At 45.8% G+C, this 24803-nt stretch overlaps 1 protein-coding gene across 17 annotated transcripts in view; it reads right to left on the bottom strand.

The window, feature by feature from the left end:
• The window catches only part of PPFIBP1 (PPFIB scaffold protein 1), a 111495-nt gene that overhangs the window by 53109 nt on the left and 33583 nt on the right, over positions 1-24803 (bottom strand). For 16 of the 17 annotated variants that reach the window (XM_088454826.1, XM_088454828.1, XM_088454831.1 and 13 more), the window contains exons 2-3: positions 6528-6615; positions 4340-4548 (exon numbers count right to left, since the gene is read on the bottom strand). In XM_088454826.1, the coding sequence (XP_088310952.1) occupies positions 4340-4548; positions 6528-6591 (273 nt within the window). In that variant the 5' untranslated portion in view covers positions 6592-6615. Of the gene's footprint in view, positions 1-4339; positions 4549-6527; positions 6616-14396; positions 14474-24803 lie in introns of those variants that run through there. The other variant, XM_088454827.1, reaches the window with a different exon arrangement.

The raw sequence follows: 24803 nt of genomic DNA, 5'->3' as shown, positions 1-24803 counted from the left end.
CAATCATGACAAAAATATTAGATTTGAGCACTTAAAAAAATTACCGATGTGAATTCTGCCATCTCAAGGCAAAAGCCGGCAATTACTGGCGGAGGACTTTAATTCCATTACTATGCACAATGCATATAGCGCCTTATTCAGTGGTGAGCGCAGAAACACGCGGCTGCATCTATCGGCCGTCGCTCGTCTGCGACTTTACGCAAATGCCGCTACAGGCCCTTTTCTTGTATACCTCTGTGTCCGAATGTGAAAGGACTGAGATGCCCACTGTCAGCGTCCGTACACGCTGTAATATCGATTGGTGCGTCCTTATACGCAACCATTGGTGACACCATCGTAACTTGCAATAGGCCTATGGCAGTTGCAGTTTCTGCATCCGTGTATTATGGCCTCCTATAGGTGAGCGGTCGAGCATCACCACCGACACCCCGGCAACACTCCCCATAAGACGGACCATCTTGGTGCGTTCGCGAAGACGCCCCTGTCATCGCCCACAACATCTGTAATACGCTTCTCCCTGCATGCGCCTGAGATTATAACTGCCACTCTGCATGGACACAATGGGGGGTACATCGGCAGCGCGTCCTCCACTGAATGTGTCCCGTAATGTCCCACTGCCCAAACCCCCACCTAGGAAGGACTATGACACAGGCTGCAGACCAGAAAACATCCGGAAGACAAGAACTAAGCGCAGACAGGACACTACATAACGCAAACTTTCATCGTAAAAAATATAAAACACACACTGCCACCAACAAAATGTTTATAAGAAGCAGCTGACTTGCCCTATTGAAACACACCTACATACATAAAGCTAGATTCTGCTACTCCTGACCTGGACACTCTCAGTGTGTAACCCTGAGCTAGAAAAACCTATAAATCTAAAAACAGGACATTATCTAGAGGATCACTTGTTTGCGTGTGCACACATGTGCACGCATCGCGCCATGCAAATTGCCGCGGCTGTGTGCGACACGGTACACCAAGCCGTGCGATGCAATGCTATGGATCGCAAGTGCGAACGCAGCACGTGTACCAGTCCGCGGGCGTGCGACTAGCGTCATATGTGGCGCGATTTGCCGCACAAATGGCAAAGATGCAAGTGGACATATCTGTAACTGTTCCGCCACGTGTCATCTCTTCGAATGCGCTGGATGGCGAATTCTCCAGCAACCACGTAAATATTAACAAAAGCTTTAATATGTACATGAGACGCCAGGCTGGGCTGTGATCAGAAGGAAGGAAATGCTGATCTTTTGTGCATAAACGAAGGTGAATTTAAAAAAAAATTAAAAATAGGCGTCTGTTAACGCGTTTAAAAAAAAAAAAAAAAAAAGTTATTTATAGAGAACAATTTACAGCATCAGAGATCGAGAGCCCGAACCTCCGCGCGAGTCGCAGCCCCGTCTCCCAGTGAAACTTGGCACGCTCAGCGGAATAAAAAAACAAATTCCCCGTTTGCCGAACGTGGTTCTGTGTCAGCACTAGGATGTGATAATTAAAATGCAGCGATCAGCAGTTCTGACGGTTATAAGATAATTGGTGCAAGACTCAGATGTGGAATTAGGAGGACTAGAAATAAATGAGGAGGGGGGAATAAAGTGCCAAGCTTTCAGTGTCTGCAATAAACAAGCCCCATAATTAATATTCCTTAAAAATCAGTCTGAGCCACAATCAAAAACGTGACTGGCTTGCTGCGGCTTGTCTCGCCCAGAAAACATGGAGAACACTCGATGTGGGGATAATCTCAGGACAAAATACACGTGGGGACTTGTACAGACAGACGCTTATTACATCAATAAGTCTGGTGATCTAAGTTGAAAGTTGCACCATTGGCTTTGCACAGCGGAAGCAGCCATATTGTGCACTAAGCCAACAGTCGTGAGAATGTCGCCTAGCCATTCGTTAGGAACCTGTGACCTCATGGAGATAAAAGACACCATGTGATGTCATAGCTACTTATCGGTGCGATCGGCTGCGATCTCATGGATATTGGTCCAGCCACAACGGGGTATAAAAACAACAGGGGCACTTTAAAAGTCGGCCGAGTTTGAGCTGATTGGCCCAGAGTAGAAAATTAGCCAGGATTTGTCTGTAATGCATATATACCTGTATATATACAGCGTCTGATTTACGCCGTACAGTCCTTAGTCCTCAGTAATTCCCACTTTATCCAAACCGCTTATCGCAGACCTCACAGAGGGGTATTTACATTTAAGTTTACGAAAATAAACAGGTGACCCCCCCCCCCTAGTTTGTTTGTTTATACAGTCGGAGTCAATGAACGTATTGTGCGACCGGACGTGACGCACTGATAGTTACCACAGGAGGCGTCTTTTACTTTTTAAATGTAATCTTTTTCTCATTACTAATATGTTGTGAGAAGACTCTGGGGTAATGATGATGACGTGACCCAATACTCGGTGCTTTGCGGATCTGTCCCAAACATGTCCCACTTCAACCCATCACAGATTCAGCATCTGCTGCAGCCAAGAATGAGAAACGCGTTGAGCAGTGAGCTCTCTTTCAAGAGCACTGCAACAAAATAGGCTTCAATTTACCGCTTGTTACAGCCTCACAGTGTCTGTATAAAGGCACCTTTTATATATCTACACAAAGTTATCTATCTTCCGGACCGTTGTAGATATTATAGCGCTAATAGGAGAATACCCCCCCCCCATATAATGGTAGTAGAGTGCTCACTGTGGGCCAGATTCACTAGCGATCGCAACTGCGATTACGCACGCAAACAGCTGATTGTTGCGTACTGCGCATGCATCGCAGTGTGCGAACCGGCCACTGCGATCGCAGTGACTATGCAAACCCATCGCAGATTGATTGACAGGAAGTACCGTTTGTGGGAGGGGACACGACTATTGAAGATCCCGGCCGAGGCTGGTAAGTACCTATATCCCTCACCTCCCCACCCCCCTAACCCCTCCCTTAGTGGTGCCTAACCCTAACCCCCCCTTCCCGTACCCTAAACATAACCCTCCCCGAGGGGCGCCTAACCTTTCCCCGGTGGTGCCTAACCTTAACCCTCTCCCCGGGGGTCCCTAAACCTAACACCCCCCCCATCCCCGGCTGACGTGCTGATACTTACCAGGAACCTTCATTCAGGATTCAGGCGGTCGCGATGCCGATATCCTGATCCCCTTTAGCATATCGGCGTCTGCACTTTGCCGGTTGGCAGGATTCCGATTGCCAGCATCCCGTCCGCCGGCATATAAACTACATCCCGTTTATACATATATTAATATCACTTTATTATTTTATAATCATCCAAAATCAAATTTAATTTGTCGGCACCCACTTCCTCGCTGTACTGCGGCAACAGTCTGTAACGATACCACAAGGGAGTGCGTCTGCTGACAGCCTACCAGAGGATGGAGACATGGTTAAAAGTCGAAGTGCGCAAGGACGAGAGAGCACAGAGAGTGGAGGAGGTGAGGGCAAAGTCTTATCTTATCGATGCATTTTATATTTTCTCTAAGTGTAAATCAGGAGAACTGTAGTATGTGTTTTGCTCCACAACTGTATGAAGGGGAGGGGCATCGACAACACCGCTGTCCAATCTCATCAGGCATCAGTAGCAGCACACAGAAGATCATTGCTGGACCCCTTTGAAAAGCCCGTCAGGTAAATAAGACGATCACAGATTATTGACCAACCAGAATAAAGTGGTGATTTTTGGGTGGGGCTATGACTGAAATCATTTTGGGTGGAGCTCTTTAAGTATCTCTTTTAAGGGTTTGTTTAAAGTATAGACTATTGTTCATTCAATAACATGTTTTGGCAACGGCTTGTTGGGGGCGTTGGAGGCGAAAGTACGAGCTGGCACAAACTTCACTGCATGCGGATCCCAGGGAACGTTTATATAGATGGTGTAATGGTTAGCATTACTGCCTCACAGCACTGAGGTCATTGGTTCGATACCCACTACGGCCCTAACTGTGTGGAGTTTGTATATTCTCCCTGTGCTTGCGTGGGTTTCCTCCGGGTGCTCCGGTTTCCTCCCACACTCCAAAAATATACTGGTAGGTTAATTGGCTCCTAACAAAATTACCCCTAGTGTGTATGTGTGTGAGCATGTGATAGGGAATATAGATTGTAAGCTCCACTGGGGCAGGGACAGATGTGAATGGATGAAAATTCTTTGTACAGCGCTGCGGAATATGTGTGTTCTATATAAATAACTGGTAATAAATAAAAATATACCATCCCTGACAGAGTCGACCTATTGTTTAAATAAAGTCGCACAGAGACTTCTGGAACCTAACACCCAGGGTCTGTGAGATGCCTGCCCCATCGTGCGCGGCTCGCTTAGGAGATATCTTACCACCATCTCATTCTGCAGCCACTCCACCAGGTCATGGGCGGTGGAATCCGGCACTTGGCACCTCAGGCCTTCTCTCTCGTCCGTGTCCATCATCTCCAGCATGCCTCGCAAGTCCTCGATGAGATGGAGGACGCGTAAGCTCCCCATGAAAGGCGAGGTCGGCGACTGACAATCGAATATGCCATTTGAATACTCCAGCGCCTTGGAGCCTGCAGAGAGACGATGGAGATTTAGGGCAGGCTGTATGACGACACAACAGGCAATGAAAGAACGTAATAAAACAAAATAAATCAAGAAATGTCCATGAATACAACTCGCAAAGCTTCTTTGCCTATAACTTAAACTATTGAAAATAAATTAACAGCACGAAGCAGAAGAAGTTCCTAAAACCATCATATACAGAGCGGATTTTATGGACTGACCAAACATCAGTTCACCTAGGTTTCTGGATTTGTCTTTTTATTCACTGATATTACCGGGAGATCCACCCACATCGAAAGTGCGATCTTACTGTATAAACGGCTCCAGTTGTAGAGATCGGACGCGTCGTAAACCCATTGTGTACACCAGTTGTTAAATGGAATATTAATTGAACCTGAAATCGCTGATCCCTACAGAAGATTAAAAATCCATGGTCGCTGCCTTTGTTACATAATAGGCCTTTGGATGCAAACTGTCCAGGGTCTCGGATTTGTTCTGCCACCAAACTAGGGAGCCCACAATGACTATTTTAAAAATAGAGATCAAAGCTCTATGAATGCACCAATTACCATAAAGAGAATGCACCTCGGTTTAGGAGAAGCAGTATTGGAGGTATCATGTGTTAAGTAACAGGAAGCATTCAGCTGCAGGTGGAATCAGCATAGTATAGACTGACCAAGCATCATGTACACGGTTTGGGTGCATTTGGGTTTGGCCTAATTTACCAATGCCGGGAGGTATAGGTATACTAAAGGCTTTTAGCAGGATTAGGATTCGGACAGATTTAGACCCTGCTCTGACATTTTCGTGCTCCGGATGCAGAACGCAATAACCTAATGATGGTCCGGCCTTGGATAGCTTTTATGCAGAATCATTAGTAAAAGTAGAGCACACTCAGGACATAATGCGTTTCAGAGATTTCCAAGCAAGAAAAACGTGGGTATCTGGGATGGTGAATGACGGGGAGCCCCAGCACTCTGCCAAGGAGGAGGAGGGTACCCTAGAAGCAATGATTTCCAAAAAGTATGACACCGTAATAAGCAAATGAATTGTCCGTAGGGCAAAAAGTTGCTCATTGTGAGCTTAGGGCTCCATTCAGACCCGCTCGCTAGATGCGTACGCTTGCACCCAGTGTATGCAAATTCAGCAAAGGCAGGCGATCGCACGGCAAGACATTAGCACGCCCACTATGTCTTGGTGTGCGATCGCGGTGTGTATGCAGACGTCCACCAGCCTGTCTTAAGACGCCCACTAATGCGCGTCATCGCCAGGAAGTGTACCATCGAGTACCATGGGATGCGATCGCAGCGCTTGTGGTTGACCATACCCTGCCGCAAGCACTGCGAGTGTTTCAGTGTGAAAACCAACCAAGTGACGTGTACTATGGCGCTCTATGTTAATTATGCACGCCTCTTAAACTGCGTTGAGACGCACAGACACGCCTGCGTTCGCACCTCCACTCCCCCGTTTCCATCGACCAACCTGTTACCACCCACAAACGGCTTGTCCTGTCACTCAGTCTAGCGAGAAGTCTATGCGCAGCGAGCGAATGCTTCCCGTTAGCCTGGAGTAGTTTGCGCACTGCGATGCGTAGAATGCGAACCATCGGCACCTACAAGCGAAAGCAGCCTAGCGAGCGGGTCTGAATCGGGCCCTTAGATAATATCTCTGTTCCTGCAATGCTGCAGCGATCTTCCTGCTTTGTATTCTCTCAATAGCTTCCGGCCCGCTCTTTCCATGTCAAAGTGTTAGTAAAGTTATGTATTATCTGCTCCCCTCGCAGAATTCCAGGCGCCACAATACCCCCCCTACACAGTTCCGGTGATCTGCCGCTCCCTATCAGAGGGGATTAGTGGGCCGCTACAATTACCAATGTGACACACCGTTTTGTTTCAAATAATGAAACATTTAATAATAAATCCTAATGTATTAACAGGTCAAGCGAAAGATGAATCATATAAGCAGCCACGGCCGTGCCAAGACTCACCAGCTATGATCCCGTCCATCTGCTCCAAGGCCGCGGCTAACATGTCACTTGCGTCGTTCATCATTCTGCAGCGTCCCGACGGTGGTACCTGCAAATAAATGTAACAAGTAATTAATAAAGCGACAGTTTGAATCAGTTTCCAACGGTCTTCATTTAGGAGTTTAAGTTGCCACAAGCAGGAAGCCCCAGTACTGAGTATTCTACGAAGCTAATAAACCATATCTACCCCCCACCAACCGTAAGGTGAAACTGAGTGGGGAGGTGGATTTTTGTTGCGCATGCTATAAATACATGGGCAAAAGGCACAGAACACTAGATATAAATCAATGCACGTAGTATATGTTGTGAAACACTGGCAAGTACAAAACAATACATTAAAGTTATCTGATGGTGGAAGCCCCAGGCAGTAGGACGCCTTTAGTGGCTGATGGCCAGCGTCTAACACTCGGCGGCGGCGGGCAGGCTGTGCTCACTGCTCAGATGACAGTTGTACGCGCCAGGCTTTATATTCAGCACCTTAAGCTCCTCGTAAAAACGTGTTTGGATTAGGTTAGCCGAGAAATATAAATACAGCCTTGTAGGGAGAGACATGGATCTAATCAGGATGGACCAGCGAGGAGGAGACTCCGCAGGAGAGATATGTGGAGCCCTGATTTGTTTTTGGGATAAGGGTGCCCTGATCTCAGGCACTATTGGGGGCGTGTAAACCCCCCGCCCCCCATTCTCATACACCAAACGTTCCATCAGATATTACACGAGGCAGAACAATACTTTAAGCTGGTCATAGGGACCATGATCAAAGTGTCACAGTACTTTTTGGTAATTGTGTACAAATTTTATAATACACACACACACATACACACACATATATTAGTGCCCCAAAGAGGCAATGGGTCCCACATTACGGAGAAATATCAATTGACCGCAGTGAATTCTATAGGAAAGTGGATTACGTTGATACTCTGTGGTTTGGTTACGCTGCGGTATCAAAGCCTCTAGGGGAAATTTCTATGGCCAGTAGGGTAGGAGGCTGGACTTGCTAGATAAAGACAGCATACGGCAGGTGACCTGCTTAGATGAGCCTTCCCACACACAAATCACAGTCAGTCACGTGTTGCACTCTAAACACCAACATACAGGTCAATGAAACTCCCCTCCATCTCCTTCCTCTGACCTCCCATAACAAGCTCATACGTCTGCCCTCCAGAGGGATTTTGAAAAGGAGATACTGACAAGTGTTCTCCACAGGCTGTTTTTGGCGGGTGCACCAACCGGCAAGAAACCGCCTACCGCCCGGCACTTTGGGAGCCTGAAAGTGGGGACAGTATCTGGGAGCTGTATAAAAAGGACCAGATCCTAAAAAACTTTGCAGCTTTTTCATAATCAGACGACTGGGCCCCTAACAAGAAGAGGAAAATTAATATATAAAATGTTATTTCAAGTTTAAAATCATAATGTCAGGGTTTAAAACATTTTTTTATTGCGAAGGCCCCCACCCGGCTGGAAAAAATTTCTGGGGAGAGCGCTGACTGATTTATAGGAGGATAGCGAAAGGATATGATGCATGCTTAGAACTAGGTTTAAATGCTGTTTAAAAAAGGAACAGTGAAAAGGACATTCAGAAGTGGTACTGCGCACTTACCAACACCTGATGAGCAACATGACAGAGTAATGAGCCCAGCTATCAGAATGTAAAGTTACATTGTGCAGTTATGCACAGACACATACTGAGGGCAGGGAATCAGGATATAAAGGCTAGAACAGTAAGAGGCGTGGTACTGTGTCACTTCCCATACAAATACTGAGAGCAGGGAATCAGGATATAAAAGGCTAGAACAAGAGGCATGGTACTGTGTAACTTCCCATACAGATACTGAGAGCAGGGAATCAGGATATAAAGGCTAGAACAGCAAGAGGCGTGGAACTGTGTCACTTCCCATACAGATACTGAGAGCAGGGAATCAGGATATAAAGGCTAGAACAGCAAGAGGCGTGGTACTGTGTAACTTCCCATACAGATACTGAGAGAAGGGAATCAGGATATAAAGGCTAGAACAATAAGAGGTGTGGTACTGTGTAACTTCCCATACAGATACTGAGAGCAGGGAATCAGGATATAAAGGCTAGAACAATAAGAGGTGTGGTACTGTGTAACTTCCCATACAGATACTGAGGGAAGGGAATCAGGATATAAAGACTAGAACAAGAGGTGTGGTACTGTGTAACTTCCCATACAGATACTGAGAGCAGAGAATCAGGATATAAAGACTAGAACAATAAGATATGTGATACTGTGTAACTTCCCATACAGATACTGAGAGCAGGGAATCAGGATATAAAGGCTAGAACAGCAAGAGGCGTGGTACTGTGTAACTTCCCATACAGATACTGAGAGCAGAGAATCAGGATATAAAGGCTAGAACAGCAAGAGGCGTGGTACTGTGTAACTTCCCATACAGATACTGAGAGCAGGGAATCAGGATATAAAGGCTAGAACAGCAAGAGGCGTGGTACTGTGTAACTTCCCATACAGATACTGAGAGCAGAGAATCAGGATATAAAGGCTAGAACAATAAGATATGTGATACTGTGTAACTTCCCATACAGATACTGAGAGCAGGGAATCAGGATATAAAGGTTAGAACAATAAGATATGTGATACTGTGTAACTTCCCATACAGATACTGAGAGCAGGGAATCAGGATATAAGGGCTAGAACCACAAGAGGCGTGGTACTGTGTAACTTCCCATACAGATGCTGAAAGCAGGAATCAGGATATACTGTAAAGGCTAGAACAACAAGAGGTGTGGTACTATGTAACTTCCCATACAGATACTGAGAGCAGGGAATCAGGATATAAAGGCTATAACAATAAGATATGTGATACTGTGTAACTTCCCATACAGATACTGAGAGCAGGGAATCAGGATATAAGAGCTAGAACAGCAGGAGACGTAGTACTGTGTAACTTCCCATACAGATACTGAGAGCAGGAAATCAGGATATAAAGGCTAGAACAGCAGGAGACGTAGTACTGTGTAACTTCCCATACAGATACTGAGAGCAGGAAATCAGGATATAAAGGCTAGAACAGCAAGAGGCATAGTACTGTGTAACTTCCCATACAGATACTGAGAGCAGGGAATCAGGATATAAGGGCTAGAACAACAAGAGGCGTAGTACTGTGTAACTTACCATACAGATACTGAGAGCAGGAAATCAAAATATAAAGTCTAGAACAAGACGCGTGGTACTGTGTAACTTCCCATACAGATACTGAGAGCAGGGAATCAGGATATAAAGGCTAGAACAATAAGAGGCGTGGTACTGTGTAACTTCCCATACAGATGCTGAGAGCAGGAATCAGGATATAAAGGCTAGAACAAGAAGAGGCGTGGTACTGTGTAACTTCTCATACACATACTTAGAGCAGGAAATCAGAATATAAGGACTAGAACAGCAAGAGGTGTGGTACTGTGTAACTTCCCATACAGATACTGAGAGCAGGGAATCAGGATATAAGGGCTAGAACCACAAGATGCGTAGTACTGTGTAACTTCCCATACAGATACTGAGAGCAGGGAATCAGGATATAAAGGCTAGAATAATAAGATATGTGATACTGTGCAACTTCCCATACAGATACTGAGAGCAGGGAATCAGGATATAAGGGCTAGAACCACAAGAAATGTAACTTCACATACAGATATTAAGAGAGCAGGGAATCACGATATAAAGGCTAGAACAAAAAGAGGTGTGGTACTGTGCAAATTCCCATACAGATACTGAGATCTAATGTATACTCCATACGCTAAACATAAGTGAAACATCCAAAGAATAGATGCTGAAAAAAAAGAACACACAATATACAAAACAAGGAAAGTTGCACCATGCATGATCCTTAGAACAAGTGAAGTTGTACTGTGCAGATGTCCTTGGAACAAGGGAAGTGGCACTGTGTAGGTGTCCATACAGAAGAAATGTATCTACCAGAGAGCAGTGGCACTGTGCGATTGTTCACACATAACACATGGAACAAAATAAGTTGTACTGTGCAGGTGTTCACACAGAATAAATTCAGCTACCAGATAGCTGTAGTACTGTGTAATTGGAGGAAGTGACAAAAGTTCCTCATCTTTGTGAGATGCAGAGTGCAGGACTTGCACAACACTCACCGACATCCCAGTGCTAGGAAACATATTCCCCAGCTTGCCGAAAGGACAATTAGCCGTGGGTCAGAACGCACAACAGTGTGTACGGCCGAGATACGCAGCCGCACTAATCATCCCTGGCAGGCTAATACCCCTCTCATTCTTTCTGTTTAGGATTGTCATAATGGTTTGCGATAAATCCCGTCATGGGAACACATCCAATGCTTAGAATTCCATCAGAAAAGACTGAAGGACATTTATACAAAACAGCACCCAATGCTCTGATAGTGGAAACTGTAAATTTCAGGCCGCCTTGGGGGCGTGTCGAAACAGTCCCAATTTTTTGTGCAAATTTATAGAGCAGGTCCAAATCTCAATATAAATCACACAATGCTGCATTTAATTCTGAATTAGGATTCACATTTAATGCGATGAATCTTATTCTAACGGTGCATACACACGGTCAGACCAGACAATGATAAAGATATCGTTGTCTGATCGTCCTGCATGTGTTGGATGATCGTTATCGAACATCCAGCACAGCACCAACCCCCAAACGACTAAACGACCCGCGATCATCGATCGCGGGTACCTATAGTTACCTGGTCGATTTCGACTAGGTTGGACTCCATGCACGGGCGATGGTCGTTATCATTTATATCGACCAGCTAAATCTGACCGTGTGTATGCACCATAACCAAGATTGTGTTTAATCATTCATTTAATGACAGACATCACACGATCTGGCAGCACTAGAGCCTCGATTATGTCACAATGGGGGGAGATGTATCAAACCTAAAGAATGGAGGCTGTTTGATACATCACCCCCTAGGCCTAGTGGACTGACTTTTCCTTCATACCATAACAATGGCAATGGGGTCACTGTCCATGAATGAGGCTTTAGCAGCATATTTACTAAAACTTCTAAATATGAAAAAAAGTGAAGCTATTGCCCATAGCAACCAATCAGATAGTAGCTATTATCTAGTATATTCTATAAAATGATAACTGAATTCTCATTGGTTGCTACAGACATCAACTTCACCTTTCTTTTCAAGAAGTTTTAGCAAATCTACCCCTTTGGCTGCAGAAGAACAACGCCCCCTAGTGTTAGGATTATCATGAAAGTTTGTAAAAAAAACCTACAAGCTGCTAAATGAAGCTGTTGGGAGTATCCTTGGTGGAATCAATTTCTCAACCTGCAATTAAAAATTATCTATGTACAGTAGTTGAAAATTAACTATGGACTATCAGTATATATATATATATATATACACACACACATTGTACAACTGCAGCGCTCGCTTCCCGTTACCCGTACAACGCTGCGCGCGATGGGCCATAGATGTCTAGTGTGTATCGACCTCGAAAGCGACGGGAAACGGCATCGGCAACTGCGTAAACACTTGTCGTTGCCGACAGCGACGAAGGAGGCCATGCTGCATTTACGAACGATGCCGCGGACTCCGTGCATCGTCAGCAACATAGCGGGTACACACTAGGCGGCATAACGTCTAGTGTGTGCCTGGTGGGCATAGAGCAAACACGTCAGAGATTTCATTTAGCAAGAAGAAACATGTGGTGAGCAGCTGACAGGGGTAGTAGCGCAGTACACACACAGATGTTAGAATGGGCGTTGGGGCCATAACACAGATTTATATCATCTCATTTCTCATCGTTACAGCAGTGGCTCACACAGGTGGCCTGAAGAGCTGACTCTCTACGCCAGGACTGTCGCTCTGCCGAGATCTGTACATTCCCCCCATTACTCTCTCTCAGCTATCTGTCACCCTGTCTGTCTGGACAATTACAGCGAGCTGCTGGCAGACTTTGCTTAGGTGGGAAAACACTATGAACAAATCTCCTCTCAGACACAGCAGACGGATCACACAATATTTTCCAAGGGATCGTTACCTAGCTGGGATGACGTAACCCGAAAAACCCAAAATGTAGAAAAGTTATACGCTAAGGGAAATTTCCAGAATAGAAAATATTATATATATCTCAGTGTTCTCCCCAGAAAAGTTTTCCAGCCGGTGGCATCAAGAAGTAGCCGGGTGGGGGCCTTCGCAATAATAAAATCTTTTAAAATCCTGTCCTTATAATGATTTAAACTTGAAATAACAATTTATATATTAATTCTCTTCTTCTTAGATGCCCAGATACTGTCCCCACTTGCAGGCTACACAGAATGTATTTTTTATACAGCTCTACAGATACTGGCCCCACTTTAATAAGTTCAGGTGACTGTTCCCACCTGAACTTTTATACAGGAGGAGAGATCTTTGTCCTCCAGCCTGAGACCGCCTCTGCACTGCGATGGACAACTACCCCCCGCCCCAATGCCACGTCCCCTGCTCGGCACTCTCCCCTGACCCAATGCCGCGTCCCCTGCCCGACACCTCCACCCCGCCCCAATGCCACATCCCCTGCCCGGCACCTCCCCCTGCCCCAATGCCGCGTCCCCTCCTCGGCACTCACCCCTGCCCCAATGCCGTGTTCCCTGCCCGGCACTCACCCCTGCCCCAATGCCGTGTCCCCTGCCCGGCACCACCCCCTGCCCCAATGCCAGGTCCCCTGCCCGACACCTCCCCCCGCCTCAATGCCACATCCCCTGCCCGGCACCTCCCCCTGCCCCAATGCCGCGTCCCCTCCTCGGCACTCACCCCTGCCCCAATGCCGTGTTCCCTGCCCGGCACTCACCCCTGCCCCAATGCCGTGTCCCCTGCCCGGCACCACCCCCTGCCCCAATGCCAGGTCCCCTGCCCGACACCTCCCCCCGCCTCAATGCCACATCCCCTGCCCGGCACCTCCCCCTGCCCCAATGCGCCGAGTCCCGGCACATGGAACCTTCACTAACATGCTTTTACAGATTAAGTGAATTTACCATATTTTTGGCCACATCTATTGTGGATTTATCAGTCTATAAAAATTGAGATTCACAAGAGACAAAAAAAAGTACAAACGACAACATCAAAAAAAGTAACAATATAAACAAAGCCAAATACAATTATTCTGATATCCAGTATATAAGACCACACGCCCATGGGATTTACTAATGGGTGTGACGCACTAGTAACACACAGCCACGGCGTGGACGGAAATATTTTTAGGCACCAAAGTAAGGCCCGACTCAGTGATCACACTTAAAGGATCTGTAAAACACCAGTATAACCAATTGACAAAAAAAAATAAAAAACAATCTTCCCATAAATGCTGTTAAAACAGATCCAACCGCGGCCAGCGCAGCGCACAGACATTCCGCCAACACATTAGAAACCATCGACATCACTGAGGCACAAACAGCAGTTTGACCCATTACTTAGTTTATATCGTTTTGCGTAGATTATGCGGCCAGTTTAATATGTTTTATGTGTATATCCTCATCTACAAGTTACCATCCTTCTGTTGTGAACCTGAGGGGACCTATAACAGGCCGACAGGAAGTTAACTGCGCACAGAGAAATGTCTTCCCTTCACATTTACAGTCTAGTCAGAGACATTTTCATTTCTGATAATGGTTTAAAACTCATATTTTGTGGATAAGTTATAAAGGCCTCTAAATATCAGAAAATAAAAAAAATTTCCACCGCGCTGCGTGACAGACGTCGTCGGCGGTCTACTGTGGCAAGCAATGGCCATACAGCTAATAAATCCTCCCTTTATCTAATATGTTCCCTTCATACTTTTGGAAAAGAGCCAACTCAATACACTTGCCTGAAGGGACGGGGGTTCTGCGAATCGCGATCACCAGGCTTCAGCATTAACGGTGAGCGCTTCATTACACAAATTGGAAAGTTCCCTCCCGAGAGGACACAGAGATCGTCCAAACGCTAAGAGCATGCCGGGCGGACGTTTGTATTACATTACTTCTCTCCGCCGCTGGACGAATTGTACATTAAGAAAAATGACAGTGCACAGAAACCAGAAAAACCAGTCACAAGAGCAGAGTAATTCAATTAAAAAGCCAACGAGAGACCTAACATCTGCTCAGGAGGCAGCGCGTTGCCGGAGGGCGGTCAGCGACTACTGGGGAGTGTTAGCGTCTCCCCGTCTCTGGCTACAGAGAGGCTAAAAACACAGACGTCTCAACGAGGGCTACTGTCTATGTTTTCCTACCACCGGCTTTAAATAACAGTGATGTAATATGTGACAAGACTGAGCATGACTGCACGCAGCTAGCAGGCAGGAATGCCACCCTTGGATATTTATACGGCTATTTATGAATTCCCAGTTGCTGCCTTCAGCAGAAGTGCGCGGTACAAAGGCAGATTTATCTGCACTTCCTTCATCCACATTATGCGGATTAGCTCCCCAGAAATGGGTGTAGCCTCACTACCTATTTAATTAAATATGGAGATCCAAAACCTTAACCCACAACAGTCCTGGTTGTTGAACTGGACATGCACGATGGGCGCTTGAAAATGGGCGGTTGCCGGTCAAAAAAAATAAAAAAACAAACATATATATATTTATTAGAACATAAAGAGCCATATTCAATTAGAGGCGAAGTTTTCGCCTGTCCGACTGTTCGCTTCATTCGCCTGTTTCAGAGGCAAATCTGTTCCGTGCTCGGCCCCACTTTTCGCCTAATTTAATTGCAAAACAGGCGAAAACGGAAATAGGTGAATGCGAATAGGGGAAAAGTACTGAAAGAATTTGGGAAATCAGTCTGTACCCCAGAAAAAGATGCTCTAACATAGGGAATCAATATAGATGTGTACTAATAGCCCTAATAAGACTATTTTGGGTACTTAAGTTGTGTAAATTGCTTGCTATTAGCGTTTAGGTAAAAGTGGTGAAGAATGGCATAAAGCTGTATTTTTTGGTGAAAGTAATAAAAAAGTATCCCTGTCAAATTTGGGGTGCTTGAAAATGGGTGCTAGCATGTTTTTATGTCTCTAAAGTGAACTTTAAAAAAAAAACGTGACAAACCCACCTGCTGCATGCACCTGCAATCCCCAAAACACCTGACCCATCCTTGGGGACCCCCAAGAAGTCTATTTTGATACTTTTAATGTTTATCCCCCCACTTTTTAAATTTTCACCCCAAAAATGTCATGTCTTTTTTGGGGTGTTCTTACATTTTGGTTTCTGTTTTTTTTTGTTGCAGATTTGTCTTTTGGGGGGCTGTCACAAGGGGTCTGAGTTGTTTCCCCACGTTTGCACCCCAAAATAAAGAGTTTGCATTTCTTTTCACCAGCTATTGGAGAATCATTTTTGGAGAATTGTTTCCACTGGGGCGAAATTGTCCTGGAATTGAATTTGGCGAATTTTTATTTGGCGAATTTTTAGCAAAAAAAAGCAGGCGAATATGGCTTTTCACCTCTAATTGAATTTCCCTCAAAGAATGCACTCACCAGGGCTTCTCTTCAGGTTTTGAAAAAAGTTTAAAAACCTACGTTAAATTTTTACAGCATAGTTAAAATGTCACGAGGTCGACGTTTCGACCGCACAAACGCGGTGTTCTTCAAGACACCGCAAGTGAGATACAGGACATATATATATATATATATATATATACACACACATATATATATTATATATAATGTGGTGCATTTGTAAAATCTGACGCACAGGACCCAAGCCCCTGAACAACGCGACACAGACAGTGACTATTACGTTACAAGACCACGTATGTCTGTATTGTGCTTATAGGAAACTATCACAGTTCCTGGGAAGGAGGAATCTCTCTCTCTCCTCCCTCCGTACTAACAGATAAACGCGACACTCCGGCTTATTAACCCCCGTGCTCCAGTATTTGGACCATCTCTCCAATTCTCTGTAACGGTGGGAGAAGTGGAGCTTAGAGCCGCTTTGGGAGCAGTGGAAGTAATTCCAGAGAAGAAGGAGGAAAATCAGTAAAGATACGTAACCTATGTATTTCCCAGCAGGACCCGCCGGCACTGCACTTCTACCATCAGAAACACACAGCCACAATATTCATATAAATCCATTTACATGAATTACAGCACTCAGGTCTTGGGTTCAATTCCCACCACGGCCATATATGTGTAGAGTTTGTATGTTCTCCCTGTGCTTACATGGTTTCCTTCCACACTCCAAAATATACTGGTATGTTAACTGGCTCCTGACCAAAACAATTGACCCTAGTGTCTAAGTGTGTACGGTAGGGAATATAGGCAGATCAAACGATTGTTTGCCATTGCGCACGCTTGTAAGTCACACTGGGCAGCGATTGTTTTGTGACTACGATCGCACAGAGGATTCAATCGCTAAGGGAGTGACAGGTAGTCAGGGTTTGGGGGGAGGCAACGGGGAGTGGCTAGGCAAACGCAGGCGTCGGACCATTTAAACACCATCTCATTGGCCACTGCGATCTCCTTCGCAGCACGAGAGCTCTCCGTCCGTGTCTGAGAAAGGTCAGACCTGCCGCATGTAACCAACAGATCAATGAATCGGAATAAAGTACACATGAAACACAATATATACTCAGGGCCTGATTCAGAGCCGCTCGCATAAAAGCGAGCGCTCGCACTGAGTCAGGGCGGGCGCTTGCTTTTTGAGTTGCGTCCTCCTGGCCGCTCGCACAGCTGTGGGTGACCACCCACAGCTTATGCGAGCGGCCAGGTGATGGTCGCGGTAGGGTCTCGTGGCCGCAAGCCCCAGTGGACTTCCTGCTCTAATAGAGCAGGAAGTCCACCTACTGACATCACGAGTGATGTTAGTAAGGCCGCCCACAAACGGCAGGCGTTCCTGAAGGAACGCCTCAGTTTGGCCAGCCACCCCCCCTCCCCGCCTACAAAACGAGGCGAGCTGTCGATCAACATCGACAGCCGCCCCGTTTGATGCGAGCACTGGAGCGAGTGCTTTTTGCGCTCGCTCCGGGGCTCGCGCAGTGCGCACTGGCCCACCATCGACCCGCTTGCGAGCGGGTCTGACTCAGGCCCTCAAATACATGTCTTCAAAATCCCTCCCCTGAACTAAACCGTTCACCTGAGCAGCTGGAATCTCTGCTAAATAACTGGATGTGAGCCGAGACGTTATCCACAAACCCTAGTGTCCCCAAATACCCCAAGTCTCCTAGTCCGACCCTCCAGGTCCCACATGGCTTACTGAAGCCCCGCAAAGCTGTGTCAGCAATGAACCCGGTGATCGTACGCCTGCAGGCGTAGCCTAAAGCTGCATACACACACAACGATTTTGTTACCAACGATTTTATGAATGCTTTTCTGTCAGATTATTTGTCAGATTTTTTAAAGTGTAATGAACAATTTTTTTGAACTACAAACAATCTTTGCATATTCCCTTACTGAAAATCGTTCAGTTGTTCAGTCTGACTGAACTACAAACGTGAACGCGCATGAACGATAATCTTTCATCGTTTCAACTCAGAAAGTGAACGATTTTTACAACGATTGAATGATAAACGATATCGTTAACGATAATCGTTCAAAAAATCGTTGTGTGTGTATGCAGCTTTAAAGTCCACATATTTATACTCCACACGCCCGCAGAAATAGCCACAGGCACTTTCGCCGGGCTTGAGACTGGACGGAAGGGAGGGGGGGGGGGGGGGGACTAACGCGGGGCAAGTACAGTAAGGTTGTATTTGCATCATTGTGAACAGATGCCTATAATACCCCTTTCTAAACTGCGCCAACTGCCGGTGCCAGGTGGCTTGTGCGCACAAGCTGATGACGTAGATAAGTGCCGACTTCATTGACAGTAGCCACATTACAGTATTTTGTGGTCGTACTTCCATTTGTACGGAAGAAGGAAAATTATATCTGCTGCATTATAGGTTTTTTTTAAAATAAAGAATAATGTAATCAAACATAATAGCAAAAAAAAAAAAATTTGTTTTCAAAAACAAATATCAAAAATTTTTTTTTTTTCGCGCTTATGACGTGGTGGAGTGTAAGTGTATCCGGGTTTAAGCACACCTAACATAAACGTGGTGCACACGGGGCAGGTGTATTCCCCAGCATAGGGGAGTAGGTAAGCTATGGGGTTTTTTTTTTTTTTACATGTAACTTTTTAGAACTTATTTGCCTATACTTTCCGATCAGACCATCTCTGAAGCGGACATCAAACAGGATCTCGTTATGGCAGCATATGAAGTTTGGGGCGAGGGTGTATTTACGGTCCTATCGTGCTTTGAACAAACACTATTAACCACAACTGTACTCGCCCGTAATTTTTAGCAGCTGGGTTCTGTGATTGAAAAGCTTTCATCTGCCAGATGATGCAAAAATAAAGACCCGCAGATTCTTTTAACTCTTTAATCCGTTCAGTAACCCGACATGAACCAAACACCGGCAAAATCCCATGTCAGCCGGGGAGAAAACTGCTGGAGTCCTTCTGTCGCCCTAGACAGCTGTGTCGGATAAGGATGGACCTTTCCTGGGCTTTGCAGGTGCCTAGAAAGTCGCAGGGAACGCATTTTCTAGCTGTTTTTTTCGTAATAAGCCATTTGAAGCCGTTGTGGTGTATATTGGGCATGGAATGCTATTACGTTAAGAAGCAGTGAGCTTTAGGGCAGGTTGTAAACAGAGCAGAGACGTAAAACGGACAAGTTCGCTTCCTACGATCCACCTGTTGAGCGAGACGGTGCCAAAGACTCCTGACGTGATTCGGAATGCTGATGCTGGGCCTCGGTGGGAGAAGTGGGGGCGGAACACTGGACTGGAGGGGGCAATGGGGCATTACGCACAGATATAGCATTATTGCATTATATGTAGTTTCATTTTTTTTTTGCACACCGTTACATTATAATACATTCATGGAAATTGAATTAAATACTGCACTGCAACGCAGAAAATTTTATTGCCGGCACCAAAACAGTAAGATCTAATATATGTAAACTAAAAAGTTAATTAAAAAAAAAATAATCTAATTTTTCCTCGTGATGTTTTGGTCTTTGCTATAAACCAGTTACACAGAAAGAAACTTCCTCTCTTCCTTCAGATTCATGGGACACAGCAAACAAACACAGGCTTATAGAGGAATGACACAAAGTAAAGCTTGCCCCCTAAGATAGCCCATCTTTGGGCTGGTGGGCCGGTGGGCAAGAGGGCTTCATCCCCACAGGACAGCTTCCCTTACCTCACAACTGGCAGTGGAAGAGTCCATGCCACTCTCCGTGCCCCGCAGTTACTGGAGTGTGCACGGGAAGCAGGACTTGATGGAAACGTGGCAGCGGGCCAATCAGGGGCCATTGCAGGCATACTCCCTGTTACATAAAAACACGAAGCTGAAGGCAGAAAAGAACGGACTGGTCCAGCAGCTAGATCATTTTTTTTAATTCATATTATTCAGGCTCCAGTTCCATACTGTCCTCTGATTCTAGTAACCCCCCTGCATTAAGAATGCCGGCTTCATGAACTCTATTAAGACCCCTAAGGGTAGATTTACTAAGACGTGGTTCGTCAAAGTCGCCAAAAGGAATAAATGCTAGTCCAGGCCCATTATTTCCTCTCCTATATGTTTGAGTACGGCAACAGGTATAGGCTAAGCACACTTGAGGTAGTACAATGGAGGGACAGCAGGTGGCGCTGTGTGTTAAGGTGTGACCATAATTTTTTACAAAACCTTGTTTGTTTGTTAATTCTCCACAAAGTTTTAGATTTACTTTAAGATTATATTTTTCAGAGTTAGGTTTATCCCACAATATAACCAGCGTGTTCATGCTTGAACTAAGTATCTTGTTGTCTAAAGCTGCATACACACACAACGAATTTGTTACCAACAATTTTCTGAACGATTTTCTGTCAGATTATCTGTCAGATTTTTTAAAGTGTAATGAACGATTATTTTGAACTACAAATGATTTTTGCATATTCCCTTAATGAAAATCGTTGAGTTGGTCAGTCTGACTGAACTACAAACGTGAACACGCATGAACGATAATCGTTCATCGTTTTAACTTAGAAAGTGATTGAACGATAAACTATATAGTTTAACGATAATCGTTCAAAAAATCATTGTGTGTATGCAGCTTAACACTGAACATGTTGCCCTAGGGATGGACACCGAATGGCTCACCATCGATGGTGTCATCGTTACCTTCCATCGATGGCAGGAAACGATTGGTGGGCAGCACTGGTGCGAACATGTAACCTTGGTGGGCCAGTGGAGGGTCGGGCTAAGGGACAGCCAATAGAAGGGCGGGGCTAAGCAACATGAAAAAAACATAACAGTCACACGTCCCCATCTGAACATCAATGGCGGAGAAATATTGGAAAGCTACCATCAATGACAAAACCTGAACCATCGGAAGCAAAGCATCAATATGTACTAAACATCAATGGTCGCCGACCACCACTATGTTGCCCTCTTTTCTTCTATCCGCCAGCATGGGGCTCATCAAATAGGGTATATCGGACTGCGTTGCTAGAATTAAGAATTACGCTATTCTTCAATGCCCAAACAATATTAACCTTGGTCAGCCAAGAAATTAACCAGCAACTAAAAACGCATATAAACTCAAATCAGCTGTGGATGACAAAAACATTTAATGGGGGCTTCCAGACTTTATGGTGCATTGCAAAAGTCTGCTACTGAACGGCCAAAATAAAAATTACATAGAAACAAAACTATTTCCTATGGTATCCTACATTGCTGCGTACAAAGCAGTTAAATTAGTGATCAAAGTCAGTGACTCAACTTGAAATGGGCTTAACACAACAATATGGCAGCAGGCACTAAACAACTTTTTAATGTTTTTTTCTCACTACATTGTTAGTGATTACAGAAAGGTACCTATAGGGGTTATTTCCAGTTATGGGACCTCATTTGAAGGACTTGTCCTTCCTAAATAATAATAACATGCCCACACTTCTAGCAATTCTGCCCACACCTCCGTGAATGGCCGTTGCCACTTGAATCTGAGAGCTAGATAGTTTTGCAGCCTACAAAGTCAACTCTAAGGCTTTACTCATGAGGTTTTCCAGGAATGAGACCCCCAGCATGGGGGACCCTCCTATGTGCTATACAGGAGGATGAAGCAATTATATTGAGGACATCTGCATGGGGCCCTTATAAATGGCCCCTTAAAGCAGCAATCAGAACATACAGCACACATTCCCCCAACAGGATGATTACACAGCACGACAGTCCCCGACATCACGTCTAGAATTTCTCCATGAAGTGACATTAGCTAACTTGGAGAAAACGGGGAGTCAGTGAAGCAGCATCATGCCAGCATCCTCTGCCATATGGTGCCAATCTGCCAACGTATGCCAGGGGCCAGCAGGGACGTGGGAGGAAACATAAATGCACCGCGCGTAAACATACAATTTAGGAAATGACAACGCACGTTTGACGCGGTTTTACATAAACACGGGTCACTTAAAGCTTGATTATACGTTTTCTGTTTGTTTAAAAACAGTCTTCTGCCAGACATAGCTCTACGTGAACTACAAGGCCCAGCACGCCATGCCAAGGTCACCTGCGTCTTAGGGACATTTTACTACGAAACAAAATAAAAAATTATTTAAAATCTAAAAAGGTGGCAATAGTCATATTCAAGGGGAGTCTTGTTCCAAACTTCCTGCAAAATGAAACAGGTTTGTGGTTGTATTTATGCATCTGGACATTGATCGCAAATGATATAGAGGGGCTTATTCAGAGGTGCACGCAGTCACTGCTATGTCTCTTTGCGGAGTTGCAGCGTGATAATATGCAAAGGCTAGATTCAGCCTTCCCCTGGTGTACTAGCGTGCGCTGGAATGTGCAAGCCCTGAGATGCCCACTTTCAGTGCCCGCTGTAACACCGGCGGTGGTTCTGGACGCCCCGCCGTCGGCAGATCACCTCATGCACATCAGCCTATGACAGACGCAGTGTCTCTTTCTGAAGTCCGGCTAAACATGGCCTCTGTGGCTGAGAATGCCGCCACTTTCATGGACACGCGACACTCCCATAACGCCCACGAGACAGATTTTATTTTTTTTATACATTCACTTCAGGCCACATCGCAGACACCACCCAGGAACGCCCGTGGTTTTGCCTCCGTATTTCTAATACCAGCGGTCCCGTACGCAAAAGTGCATTTGTGCGTACACACAGGGTAGCGAGTGCGACATAGGGGTTTTCAGTAATCGCTCAGCTGCAGCCTTGTGTCTATAACACGCCCACTGGTTCCGCAAATTCTCCTGGGTGCACACTAGGCGAGTTTGGGAGCGATTTGCCAGATCCCTACGGTTCAGAACGACAAACCATCAAAATCGTCTCGTGTGTACGCACTGTGTCGTGCGGTGCAAGATCCTGTGGGGTCCTCAGCCGCACACCGTCAGGTCAGCCCTACATGCAGGTCAACCTGGCGATGTTGCCGATGACCCCATGCATCGATATGCGGCAGGGGATGACATATCGGGCAGTCAGCCACCGGATTATCTACTATGTACCGAATGCCCGATATGTCGGCCCATCGACGGGAGGGTCGCATTGCTGGGTACACACATCGTTTAGAGTGTACAAAGCTTTAGGGGTATTTTTTTTTTTTAAGTGATGCTGCCCATAGTAATCCGATTCTATCGATCTGATTGGTTGCTACGGGCAACATCTCCACTTCTAAAAACTCGCACTTCAGTAAATATACCCCTTAAGGCGAGGGACGCCTTGAAATTAAGACAAGAGTCCAACAGGTTTTTCAGTCTTCCAACCTGGACGGCGGGAAGCGCAGAGGCAGCGTAGAGAGGAACGCGGCAATCCCGCCATCATCGTCCTGCTGCTGTCACAGAGTAGGAAAGAGGCAATTTTCACTCTGGGACAAATTGTTCATGTTTTCAGATCCAAAAGGATCACACAACGTTCATCCCTCCAGTTGGTAGGACCAGCGACAGCAGACATACAATCCCAGTTCCCCTGTCCCATCACTACCCCCGATTTCACCCGGTTAGAAAAGTGCGAGCAGACACAATGGGGCTCATTCTGAGTTGGGAGTACAGTAAAAAAAAAAAACACTTTACACCTGGAAAAACCATGTTGCCCTGCAAGGGGTGCAAGTACATTTATGATGTATTTGTGCATGCAGGGTAAATATCGGCTGCTTTTGCATGTAGGCCACAAATGCTGGACCGCTTTATTTTTACCCAGAAATTTAGATTGGAGTTAGGAAACGCCCCCCAAATCTAAATCTCTCTACACATTACAAACCTGCCCCACCTGCAGTGCAGCATGGTGTTACCAAGGTCACTTGTTTTGCTTCCAGCTCCGAACCGGCCCCAGTATCAGTAATGAAGCGGGTTCATGCCTCGATTTCAACCCACAGAAATTTTGCCCGTTCTCCACCCTAAGAAGACCCCCTATGGCATGGAAACAGGCACACGTCGCCATATTTGGCGGGGAAAGGCTGCCAGGGTGGGAGCTGTCCCCACTACTGCCTCTGGTTCTTCTGGGCGGAGGACCAGGTCAGAGGGCAACGTGTGAATACGGTGTTATCGTTACACAGGGTTATGCCCTAATGTTATAGGGACATCTGTAGAACAATGACGTGATATCGACTCTACGAAAGAGTACACCTCAAAATGTATCATGGGTTATAAGTAACAGAAGAAAAAAAACAAAAACAACATCTGTAAGGGCCGTGCAATGCACAATGTGACAGCAGTCGCCCGTCTGTCCTGACGGACAGATATTTTGGGGGAAAAAAAGCCGAAAAGAGAGAGGGAGAACTGGAAGGTGACTTACCAGACCATATCTCAGAGGTCTCCCTAAGCCCAGACAAGCAGCATCCACGAGGAGACGGACCTTTGTGCTACGCTGAACAGGGAAACGGGGGTCGGTCGGGAGGGAAGTGGCGGCTGGTCAGGGGGTGGACGGAAGGCTCTCCGCACTAACACAGGAAGAGCGGCTGCGAGCTCCTCTCGTTCTCTCCTGGACGAGGCTGGCAGCAGAATGCTAATGCGATGGAACTGCCAGCAGGAAGACAGCCCGCTCTCCCGTGTCAGAACAAGGCAACGATTATAGGAAGCAGCAAATGATAGGGCTCAGGTCCCACACATCGGCACAGGGAGACGGGCTAAATTTGGACGTAAGAGAGGATTCTATATATTTTTTTTTTTTTAAACATACGTTAGTGTCACTAGAACATGGCCAGATGCTTTAAAGGCACAGCAGGGGGAACAGTGCCGTGCAGAGTACAGCAAGACTACCCAGCT

Source organism: Taudactylus pleione, unplaced genomic scaffold, assembly GCF_031769625.1.
Source record: "Taudactylus pleione unplaced genomic scaffold, aTauple2 ptg000634l, whole genome shotgun sequence".
In the NCBI taxonomy this organism is placed as follows: Eukaryota; Metazoa; Chordata; class Amphibia; order Anura; family Myobatrachidae; genus Taudactylus; species Taudactylus pleione.
The sequence above is the reverse complement of the archived record's forward strand: the minus strand, read 5'-3'. Positions and strand labels throughout refer to the sequence as shown.